The sequence below is a fragment of the Pseudorasbora parva genome, chromosome 14, assembly GCF_024679245.1.
Source record: "Pseudorasbora parva isolate DD20220531a chromosome 14, ASM2467924v1, whole genome shotgun sequence".
Classification (NCBI taxonomy): Eukaryota; Metazoa; Chordata; class Actinopteri; order Cypriniformes; family Gobionidae; genus Pseudorasbora; species Pseudorasbora parva.
In genome coordinates, this window is record NC_090185.1 from 6,090,652 (window position 1) to 6,103,368 (window position 12,717).

The 12,717-nt window shown below is 36.3% G+C and overlaps 1 protein-coding gene and 1 long non-coding RNA gene across 2 annotated transcripts; both read left to right on the top strand.

Moving 5' to 3' along the window:
* The first annotated feature begins 625 nt into the window (after window positions 1–625).
* Window positions 626–12,530, top strand: LOC137039971 (GTPase IMAP family member 9-like). The gene is made up of 2 exons (XM_067415349.1): window positions 626–657; window positions 10,746–12,530. Exons 1-2 carry the CDS (start codon window positions 645–647, stop codon window positions 11,552–11,554), a joined length of 822 nt encoding a protein of 273 aa, XP_067271450.1. The 5' UTR covers window positions 626–644; the 3' UTR covers window positions 11,555–12,530.
* Window positions 1,983–3,849, top strand: LOC137039978 (uncharacterized). The gene is made up of 3 exons (XR_010897792.1): window positions 1,983–2,114; window positions 2,646–2,720; window positions 3,639–3,849. It is a non-coding gene; the product is annotated as an uncharacterized lncRNA (long non-coding RNA).
* Window positions 12,531–12,717: the final 187 nt, after the last annotated feature.

The window sequence follows — 12,717 nt, forward strand, 5'->3', positions numbered from 1 at the left end:
TAGGCATAGCACTTCCTATAGGCCTAGGTAAAATACCAAACATAGAACAAAAGTAGGCTACCTTAAACAAATAAACATGTCTTCATTTTCTGAAATTAGACTCGATTGTTCCAAAACGAAATACAAATGTGAAGATATTTAGAACAGCACTGCAGACCTTACATTGCAAAGCAGAAAAGGTTAGTTTCACCCCAAAAAAAGCCTCATAATTGTCATAATTTAGCCTATTCTTCCTTATTTCGGAGCTACCTTGATAAAAAAAAAAAAAAGTATAGTCGTAGTGTGCGCACTAACTCAAAGTCAGAGTGCTCAGAGTTATTGAACCATTGATTGAACCTTAAGTTGTTGATTAGATCATCAACTGACAGAAAGAAAAGCCCAAGACAACCACAAAATGAGATGGAAGAAAATGTTTTAATTTAAAATAACGTGAAATGGAGATCGAATACATCTGTTACTCACAGATCTGCAATTGAACTAGGCAACGTGTCTAAGTGTTCATTAGCTTACTTTTATCGAATACATTCAGTTCCTTATTTATCAAATGTATAATCTGTGTGAGTTTTAAAGCCTTGTTTTCCGTTTCATCGTTACGTCACGGTCAGCCACTTTACTTTCGGTTTTATACGGGTGTTGAACATAAAATGGCGTATACGGGTAAGATTTGTCTTTTTTTAATCTGTAGGCCTATTATTAAGTTATTAATGATACTATCACTTAATGATAATGTTCGTGATATCGTAAATTTCAATGGAGGTAGGATTAGCATTTCAAAAGCTAAAACGAGTAGGTCTTATAAAACACACATTCCCCTCTTCCACCGTTTTCCGGTGTTTCGCATAATGTTCTCCGGGCTACTCTAACAGGTGTTTGTGCTTTGCTGCAGGCAGAAGCTCATCATCATTGTGCGTGCGTCCCAGTAGAAAAAAGTGCTGTATTACGCACTTATTTAGCTGGAAAAGCTACAGTTGCGCGGCATAATGCACATACACTGTACTAAAGCATTCAACCGTGTATGAACTTGATATAGTTATTTTTTCATTCATATGACACGTCTAATGCCCCGCTCCCTCGGCTACAGGATACGAAATTAAAGATAATTTAATGATCTTTTTCTCAATAAGTAGGCCTACGCGAACCCAGCTGGCATTCAACTGACATTAAACGTTTAAATGTAGTTGAAATAATGTCAGTTTATGAAAAAACATTGTTTCAACGTCAAAACAACGTTGAACACCAAATAGTTGAATTGGTGTTGTTAACTCACTAAGAATTCAACATAGAAATATCAACAAGTTTTGAGTTGTACGTCAAATCAACATTATTTTTACAACCATGACTTTTAAAAATTTTGTTGAAATATCTTAGTAGAAAAATAACGTTGGAACAACGTCCAAACAATGCTGATCAATTAACTGTTGAAAAAGAGTTGATACATGAATAATGATACAACGTTGAAATATCAACTCTGAATTAAACGTTTGTTGAGCACTTTCTACATCTTATGGCTTACTTTGACAGCAAGTCCGATTGATCATTTTGGTTAGTCATTCCATACAAGAACAATATATGCAGTGGCGGCTGGTGAAAATATTATATGTGGAGCTGTTTGTGTGGGGGTCTGGGGATATACATTTCCCCTATACAATTTTAAATTTTGTAGATGTGATTTCCTGCATTCTGGTGCATTTTAATTTTTATATATTAAGTTGTATATATTAAGTTAATTTTTATATTAAGTGGTCTCTTAATTTTTCTTCCAGAGCTATATATATATCCTACTATATCCTACACAGCTCTGGAAAAAAAATTAACAGACCGCTTAAAATTAAAAAAATAACACACAAACATACACACACACACACACACACACATATATATATATATAGACACACATATGGACGGACACACACACACCACACACACACACGAATACAAGATGTATGGCTTGATTGGAGGACGGCGACTGTCCATCACACAAAGGCCAATAGGCTCTGACGGTTCCACACAACACCTGCTTGCGCGTGCGCGAAGTGGGTCTGTGTCGTCATCGTCAGCCTCGCAGGTTCTGACCTGGACCGATTCGACTGAATTTGGGCATAACAGCTCAGACGGTAAGCAAAGTTTTTGAAGTCACATTTTATAACTAGAAAATTGCTAAATAAATGTTGTGTGTGTCTGACTCTGGTCCATATACGTATTGTGTTAATTAATTATGTGTTTATATGGGCAGACTAACGTAGTTTAACCGCGAACCGGAGTTAGTGCTAGCTAACGTTAAACCGTCAAACCCCGTTCTTATCTGTGTGTGTGTAGACGTATGGGCAGACTAGTTTAACCGCGAACCGGAGTTAGTGCTAGCTAACCGTCAAACGCCGTTCTTATCTGTGTGTGTGTAGACGTATGGGCAGACTAGTTTAACCGCGAACCGCCGTTAAGTGTAACGTTACGGGCAGACTAGTTTACCTGCGTTAAGTCCGTCGTTCCACCGGCGTGTATGTGTGTATGCTCCATGAAGCTAACGTTATACATATTAGATCAGTTTGAATGTTTTTGTCTTGTACTACCGTTACCCAATCAGGGAGAGGCATAACAATATCTATACATCTTTAGCACGTCACATTCTTCTTTCTTCTTTTTTCCAGAGATTTGGACCTGAAAGTCTCCTTTAACGTTAAGTTGTCCCCATACCTAACCCAACCATCTATTTGAATCTGAAAGTAACTAACCCTTAACTTTTTTTTGTTACATTTTTGTAAAATTTAAATACAGGTTTATGTGGAAGACTTTTTATATATAAAATGTATATAATAATTTCTGATCAAATCATTGCATTTATGTTTGAATGATTCGTTTTTGACTTGAAACAGTTGCATATTAAACTTAAATTTAGCTTATCCTTCCTATTTTGTTGGTTTTTTGGGGGGCGTGTTAGAGTGGGATTCTGTAGGTGGTCCTCAGAAAAAAATTGGAAGATAAAGTGGTCCTTGGGCTGAAAAAGTTTGAGAAACACTGTGTTAAATTGATAGTAAAGGAGATTTATATTATTTGAAAATGTTTTTATTTTGAATAAATGCAGTTCTTTTAAACCTTTTATTCATCAAATATATTAAGCAGCAGAACTGTTTCCAACACTCATAATAAATCAGAATATTAGAATGATTGCTGAAGGATCATGTGACGGTGAAGGAATGATCCTGAAAATTCAGCTTTTCACAGAAATAAATTGTAATTTAACATATAATAAATTGAAAACCAAATATTTAAATTGTAATAAGATCACAATATTACATTTTTTTCTGTATTTTTGATCAAATAAATGCAGGCTTGATGAGCAGAAGAAACTTCTTTCAAAAACATTACACATAGTAATGTGTCCAAACTTTTATATATATATAAATAAAATACTCCATTCTGGGCTCTAGACTAACTTCTCTACCTGCAGCAAGGGTTACTACCAACTGCCTTTTGTTGCTCGCTCAAGCACATGATTATCAATGACCTTGCATGTTGATCAATACTAATTGATATACTTTGATCATTGGCAATGCCACAAAAGTTGATATTTGCTAAATATTTTAATTTGAGAGAGTAGTGTTTGCTAATACTGATCTGTTTTTTTTTGTTTTTCTCATCAGATGCGGTCTTGAGCTTAAAGCCAATGAAAGTAGACGAATACATGGCCAAAGACTTGAAATATGCACCTGAGAGGACTGGTGGCGGTAGCAGAAAGAAGTAACAAGAAAGGAAGACTTAACCAGCTGTGTTTAATGTTGCCCAATGTTTGGGCCGTTTTTTTTAAAGGTTAAAAAAAGCTAGTTCACCAAAAATGAAAATTCTGTCATTTACTCCTCACCCTAATGTCGTTCCAGACCCGTAAGACCTCCATCTTCAGAACACAGTTTAAGATATTTTATATTTACTCCGAGCTTTCTGTCCCTCCATTGAAAATGTATGTACGGTATACTGTCCATGTCCAGAAGGACCAGAAAGTTAATAACATCATCAAAGTAGTCCATATGTGACATCAGTGGGTTGGATAGAATTTTTGCAATGAAAGCAATGAAAATACATTTTGGTCCAAAAATAACAACAAAAAAAGTGACAGTATACCGTACATACATTTTCAATGAAGGGACAGAAAGCTCTTGGACTAAATATGAAATACCTTAAACTGTGTTCCGAAGATGAACGAAGGTCTTACGGGTGTGGAGCGACAAGGCGAGTCATTTAAAGGGTTAGATCACCCAAAAATGAAATTGATGTCATTAACTCCTCCCCCTAATGTTGTTCCACACCTGTAAGACCTCCGTTCATCTCCACACACAGTTTAAGATATTTTATATTTTAGTCCCAGAGCATAATGCAGTATGCACACTTTACTGTCCATGTCTAGAAAGGGAATAAAAACATCATCAAAGTAGTCCATATGTGACATCAGTGGGTTAATTAGAGTCTCTTGAAGCATCCAAAATACATTTGGGTCCAAAAATAACAAAAACTACGACTTTATTCAGCATTGTCTTCTCTTCTGCGTTTGTTTTCAAACCTCAAATAAAGATTCAAACAGCCATGAATCAATGATTTGAATCGCCACAATGCTCTGGGACTAAAATATAAAATATCTTAAACTGTGTTCTGAAGAGGAATGGAGGTCTTACGGGTGTGGAATGACATTGGGGTGAGTCATTAATGACCTCAATTTCACTTTTGGGTGAACTAACCCTTTAATGACAGAATTTTTGTGTAAAGTAAAAGTTTGACATGTGTACAATCGATGTCAAAGGTTGGCACAATTGCAGCTATGTAATAAAGCATGTCTCCTACGTCAGCGAAATGTCTTTATTAATCTTCTTCCTGGTCTTCCTTTGACCAATTGGCTTCTTCCAAGCTGACTGTGCGTGTTTGCAAACTTAGTGTTTATGTATCCATTTCAAGGTGTTTGGTGCTACTGTTGAACACATCAATACTTCAGTGAAAACTGTTTAACAAAAACTATGTTGAAAAGCAGGACTTTATAGTGACGTTGAAATTTCAACGTTGATTGGATTTGCAAAATCTAAACTTAAATCAATGTTGGCAAATTCACCTATGTTGAGAAACATGACGTCGGAATGACGTTGCCATTTCAACGTTGATTAGATTTGCAAAATCTAAACTAAAATCAATATTGTTTCAATGTTGGCAAATTCACCTATGTTCAGAAACATGACGTCGGAATGACGTTGCCATTTCAACGTTGATTAGATTTGCAAAATCTAAACTAAAATCAATATTGTTTCAATGTTGGCAAATTCACCTATGTTGAGAAACGTGACATTGGAAAGACGTTGCAATCTGAACGTTGATTAGATTTGCAAAATCTAAACTAAAATCAATATTGTTTCAATGTTGGCAAATTCACCTATGTTCAGAAACATGACGTCGGAATGACGTTGCCATTTCAACGTTGATTAGATTTGCAAAATCTAAACTAAAATCAACATTGTTTCAATGTTGGCAAATTCACCTATGTTGACAAACATGACGTTGGAATGATGTTGCCATTTCAACGTTGATTAGATTTGCAAAATCTAAACAAAATTCAACGGTTATCCAACACTGGCACCTGACGTTGATTCAACAGTGGCTCAATGTTAAAATGCCAGCTGGGAACTTGTGACTTGCGTCCTAATTCAAGCTTGCCAAGTTCGACTCGGGAGAACAAACTCCCGAAGACGGGGAGCACAATCCGGTACTCCGCAGCGTTCTTGATAGCGTCCCTCAGCGGACTCTCACTCCGGTTATCTCTAGCTATATGTAGCTATATTTTAGGCTACAATAAACAAAAATATGTCATAAAATGCCAGTTTCTGCCTTTTAATTTTTTTTTTTTCATTGAAAAAAATCTTAACCATATTAATAGCCACACAAATGAAGTTCAGACAATGCCTGATTATCTTCAATGCATGTATATTTAAAGCAAAAACGAAACAAAAAACAACCCTGCTTCTTTCCGTTTACATGATTTTTTTTTTTAAACATGTCAGTTTATGTGTGATCAATAATAGCCATTAGGCCTATACAAGTAAAATGTATAATTAGCTATACAATTAATAAAGCAAACAATTCAGTCAACAGTGCTCTATATACAACTCTGTAAAGTTAAACATCCTAAAAATATGAAGATCTACACAAGACAAATTATATCTCATGTTTAACCACTATAGACATCAGAGCCAGCGGCAAACGGAAGAAGGACTAGCCGAGGAAAGGCTGCTCTCGCCGGGGTTAATGAGAGCTGAGCACCCGTTGATCGCTTGAACTCCGAAAACGCCAGATAAAATGTTCAAATAGGCGCTTTCTTTATTTAAACCACAGATTTGAACACCAAGTATCTCCTGTGCAAGAAGTATAAATTAATTTTTATAAATTGCAGTTATAATTGAGGAATTCTACATTTTTGAATCAGAGCGCTGAGATCTCTTTATCAAAAGCTTACTGGTTAAAGATAAATCAGTGTTAATATAGATATTTTAATAATGAGTACATTAAGGAACAATATGGAAGGATTTTTGTAGTAAAATATAAAATAAAAAACACTTGCAAAGTGTGATGTATTTTATGCAATTGTGTACTTACATTATCCCAAAAGCTCCCAAGGATTTGTAAACCCAGAGAAATTCCACTCGTCTCCATGGCAACATACACTGCCGTTCAAAAGTTTTTGTTCGGTAAGTTCGATAAGATTTTAAATATTTTTTAGAACAAGTCTCTTATTCGCACTAAGGCTGCATTTATTTTATATTTTAAAAAAAATAATGCCTGAATTTTCAGTATCATTACTCAAGTCTTCACTGTCAAGGAAATTATTACAAAAGATCATTTTTAAGATAAATGCTGTTCTTGTGAATTTTTTTTTTTACACAACTGTTTTAAACATTGATAATAATCATAAATGTTTCTTTAGCAGCAAATCCTCATATAAGAATGATTTCTGAAGGATCATGTGACACTGAAGACTGGAGTAATGATACTGAAAATTCAGCTTTGACCACAGAAATAATCATTTAAAAATACATTCAAATAGAAAAGTTATTTCATATTTTAATCTAATTTCACAAAATCACTGTTTTTTTTGTGTTTTTTTTTTTTTGGGGGGGGGGGTGTACAAAAGGGATCTTGCTAGGGGGGTTTGGGGGCATGTTCTGACAAACTGTTGCATAAAAGTAATTTCACAAGCCAGACTATCAGCACTAACACAAAGTCTAAAATGCAAAATAAAAATACAAAATGTATAATTTAAAACATTAAGATGAGCTCTGCCTAAACACGTGCAATTTCTGTAACCTAGAAATTCAGATCATCAAAGCCAGGAAGATGCTATCTCTTCCCGACTCAAGTGAGGGTTTATTAGTATAATTTTTCCCCGTTAAAGTTAGCTTCACAGAGTGGTACCAGGCAAGCAGTAAACAGGGCCATGCACCATTTTAATTTTCAGCCACAGATTTACACTTACCTGGTAACTACATGAAACAAGAGGGGAACACACAACACTTTAATTTACAGCAGCAGATTCACACTTACCCTGTAACTACATGAAACAAGAGGGGAACACACAACACTTTAATTTACAGCAGCAGATTCACACTTACCCTGTAACTACATGAAACAAGAGGGGAACACACAACACTTTAATTTACAGCAGCAGATTCACACTTACCCTGTAACTACATGACACAAGAGGGGAACACACAACACTTTAATTTACAGCAGCAGATTCACACTTACCCTGTAACAACATGAAACAAGAGGGGAACACACAACACTTTAATTTACAGCAGCAGATTCACACTTACCCTGTAACTACATGAAACAAGAGGGGAACACACAACACTTTAATTTACAGCAGCAGATTCACACTTACCCTGTAACTACATGAAACAAGAATAGAACAAATACCACTTTAATTTACAGCAGCAGATTCACACTTACCCTGTAACTACATGAAACAAGAGTAGAATGAACACCACTTTAATTTACAGCAGCAGATTCACACTTACCCTGTAATTACATGAAACAAGAGGGGAACACACACCACTTTAATTTACAGCAGCAGATTCACACTTACCCTGTAACTACATGAAACAAGAGGGGAACACACACCACTTTAATTTACAGCAGCAGATTCACACTTACCCTGTAACTACATGAAACAAGAGTAGAATGAACACCACTTTAATTTACAGCAGCAGATTCACACTTACCCTGTAACTACATGAAACAAGAGGGGAACACACAACACTTTAATTTACAGCAGCAGATTCACACTTACCCTGTAACTACATGAAACAAGAATAGAACAAACACCACTTTAATTTACAGCTGCAGATTCACACTTACCCTGTAACTACACGAAACAAGAGGAGAACAAACACCACTTTAATTTACAGCTGCAGATTCACACTTACCCTGTAACTACATGAAACAAGAGGAGAACAAACACCACTTTAATTTACAGCTGCAGATTCACACTTACCCTGTAACTACACGAAACAAGAGGGGAACAAACACCACTTTAATTTACAGCCACAGATTCACACTTACCCTGTAACTACAGGAAACAAGAGGGGAAGAAACACCACTTTAATTTACAGCAGCAGATTCACACTTACCCTGTAACTACAGGAAACAAGAGGGGAAGAAACACCACTTTAATTTACAGCAGCAGATTCACACTTACCCTGTAACTACATGAAACAAGAGGGGAACAAACACCACTTTAATTTACAGCAGCAGATTCACACTTACCCTGTAACTACATGAAACAAGAGGGGAACACACACCACTTTAATTTACAGCAGCAGATTCACACTTACCCTGTAACTACACGAAACAAGAGGAGAACAAACACCACTTTAATTTACAGCTGCAGATTCACACTTACCCCGTAACTACATGAAACAAGAGGGGAACACACAACACTTTAATTTACAGCAGCAGATTCACACTTACCCTGTAACTACATGAAACAAGAGGGGAACAAAAACCACTTTAATTTACAGCAGCAGATTCACACTTACCCTGTAACCTCATGAAACAAGAATAGAACAAATACCACTTTAATTTACAGCAGCAGATTCACACTTATCCTGTAACTACATGAAACAAGAGTAGAACAAACACCACTTTAATTTACAGCAGCAGATTCACACTTACCCTGTAACTACATGAAACAAGAGGGGAACACACACCACTTTAATTTACAGCTGCAGATTCACACTTACCCTGTAACTACATGAAACAAGAGGGGAACACACAACACTTTAATTTACAGCCGCAGATTCACACTTACCCTGTAACACAGGGAACAAGAGGAGAACAAACACCACTTTTATTTACAGCAGCAGATTCACACTTACCCTGTAACACAGGGAACAAGAGGGGAACAAACACCACTTTAATTTACAGCTGCAGATTCACACTTACCCTGTAACACAGGGAACAAGAGGGGAACAAACACCACTTTAATTTACAGCTGCAGATTCACACTTACCCTGTAACTACACGAAACAAGAGGGGAACAAACACCACTTTAATTTACAGCAGCAGATTCACACTTACCCTGTAACTACATGAAACAAGAGGGGAACACACAACACTTTAATTTACAGCAGCAGATTCACACTTACCCTGTAACTACATGAAACAAGAATAGAACAAATACCACTTTAATTTACAGCAGCAGATTTACACTTACTCTGTAACTACATGAAACAAGAGTAGAATAAACACCACTTTAATTTAAAGCTGCAGATTCACACTTACCCTGTAACTACATGAAACAAGAGGGGAACACACACCACTTTAATTTACAGCAGCAGATTCACACTTACCCTGTAACTACATGAAACAAGAGGGGAACACACACCACTTTCATTTACAGCAGCAGATTCACACTTACCCTGTAACTACATGAAACAAGAGGGGAACAAACACCACTTTAATTTACAGCAGCAGATTCACACTTACCCTGTAACTACATGAAACAAGAGGGGAACAAACACCACTTTAATTTACAGCAGCAGATTCACACTTACCCTGTACCTACATGAAACAAGAGGGGAACACACACCACTTTAATTTACAGCAGCAGATTCACACTTACCCTGTACCTACATGAAACAAGAGGGGAGCACACACCACTTTAATTTACAGCAGCAGATTCACACTTACCCTGTAATTACATGAAACAAGAGGGGAACACACACCACTTTCATTTACAGCAGCAGATTCACACTTACCCTGTAACTACATGAAACAAGAGGGGAACACACACCACTTTAATTTACAGCAGCAGATTCACACTTACCCTGTAACTACATGAAACAAGAGGGGAACAAACACCACTTTAATTTACAGCAGCAGATTCACACTTACCCTGTAACTACATAGATAATTATCCCTTAATTAAAACATAATTACAGTATAAATCTAATTTTGATTTTCCTTGTTGTTCCACCTTTATTCCCCAAATATATCATATTGTTCCCTTATACCTACACGTACATACTTTATAGTTACACTATAATTACAGAAAATTACTCTGTAAATTTGCTTTACTTTTCAGGCTGTAATCTAAAGCATCACCATTATTTCTTACGTAATGTTGTTGCTTAATTCTAGGCTACAGAATGAAATGGTACAGTTGCCAATGTGTCAAAGTAAAAACAGTGATTCTGTGATCTGTTTACTTTGTCCTGCAGTGTCAAAAAATCTCTCATCCAGACGGATTGTTCTTCTGGGAAAAACTGGTGTTGGGAAAAGTGCTGCTGGGAACACAATTCTGGGACAGAAAGAGTTCCGATCCGAACTAAATACAATTTCAGTAACCAGTGAATGTTCAGATGCTCAAGCCACTGTTTCAGGCCGATCTGTGTCTGTAGTTGATACTCCGGGATTATTCGACACACAGATTAATCATGAAGAGTTAATGATAGAGATAGTGAGAAGTGTTTATATATCCAGTCCTGGACCGCACGCTTTTCTCGTTGTTTTTCCTTTGATAATGAGATTCACTGAACACGAGCAGCAGATTCCTCAGATTATTGAGATGATGTTTGGTAAAGAAGTGGTAAAATACTCCATCATTCTCTTCACTCATGGAGATCAGCTAGATAGAGAGTCTGCAGAGGAACTCATTGAGGAGAATGAAGCTTTAAGACATCTAGTTCAGGAGTGTGGAGGCAGATATCACGTCTTCAACAACAGAGATCAGAATAACAGAGAGCAGGTGAATGATCTACTGCAGAAGATTGACACAACGATAGAGCAGAATGGAGGAGGACACTACAGTATTCAGATGTTCGAAGATGCACTGATATTCAGACGACAGGAAGAAGAGCAGAGAAAACAACAAGAGGAGAAACAAATACAAGAGGATATTGAGAGAGTGGAAAAGGAGACGGAGGAGAGAGTCAGAGCAGAGATTGAAGAGAGAAAATTACAAGAGGAACGAAGACAAGAAACTGAGGGAGAAGAACCAAAGGAAAGCAGCCGATGCATAATACTTTAACATTTAAAAAATTTCACATTTCTTTGGAATAAATAAATAGAACAGAATATAATAGACATTCAATTATTTGTAGTTGTTTACTATGATCATGTCTGTTTCTCTTCTGCTTTTACTTTAAATTGAAGCTTCCTAGATTCATTGCTAGAAGCAAGAAAACTAGGCAATGACCTGGCAGGCAGCATTTGTGCACAAAGGTACCTCACGAAACTGATCTTGGACAGACTGAGGCAGCATAACGATTTAATGATCGATAATAAAACAGAGAGAGCTTTAGTGACAACAAAGAAAATATTAAATTACGACAAATTTCTCGCTAGTGGAAAAGTTTGTGAAAATGTACATTTGACACACAAACTGAGCAAAAACCTCTTATTTCAGCCACAATTTTTTACATTTTATACTGCACTTTTTACAATGCATGGATGTGGAAAAATAATCTTTGCAAAAGCTGTCGAAGATGGCGTCATTGCATTTGCTATTTCAACATGATGCTGCATGTGAAAATGATAACTACGTGAGGCTCAAACTAGCAAAAAAACATTTGCGACGCGCCTGGTGTCACTTTGTGCCTGGTGATAGGGCCCAAGAAGGCTTTGCAAGATGTTACATCTGGGAGACGTATTGCTGTGTCTTTTGTTTTCCTTTTTTCTTGAGTCGCCATCTGAGGCTCCACGTTCCTTTTAAATACCCGGAAGATGAGCTGGCAATTGTGCCGCTTAAGTCAATTCTTTATTGTATTCTTTATTATTTACTGTGTATTTTGTTTAGAGGCTGTAGGGATTGGGTGCCAGTTTTTATGTTTTCTATTTTTTTTTTGGTTAGCCAGGGAGTCAGGGAAGGTTGTTGTAGTTTGTTTCTTTTTTTTTTCTCTTCTCTTTCTTTTAGGGTATTTACAGATTCTGGGTTTTACCCAATCCTGATGTTATTACTGCACTTTCTCTAACGAAAGATCTGACAAGAAAAAAATAAAAAAAATAAGCACGAACACGGTAGCAATTTTTTTTTCTTCTTTATTTTATGTTAGCTTCTTCTTTTTGTCGCATTTCAACAACACGTGTTGGTAATAGTAGGCTAATGTTATTAAGAAAAATAAGATGTTGAAAAAAAATGAATTTAGTTACATTACATAATTACATTTAAAAAAACAAAAACATAATAATATT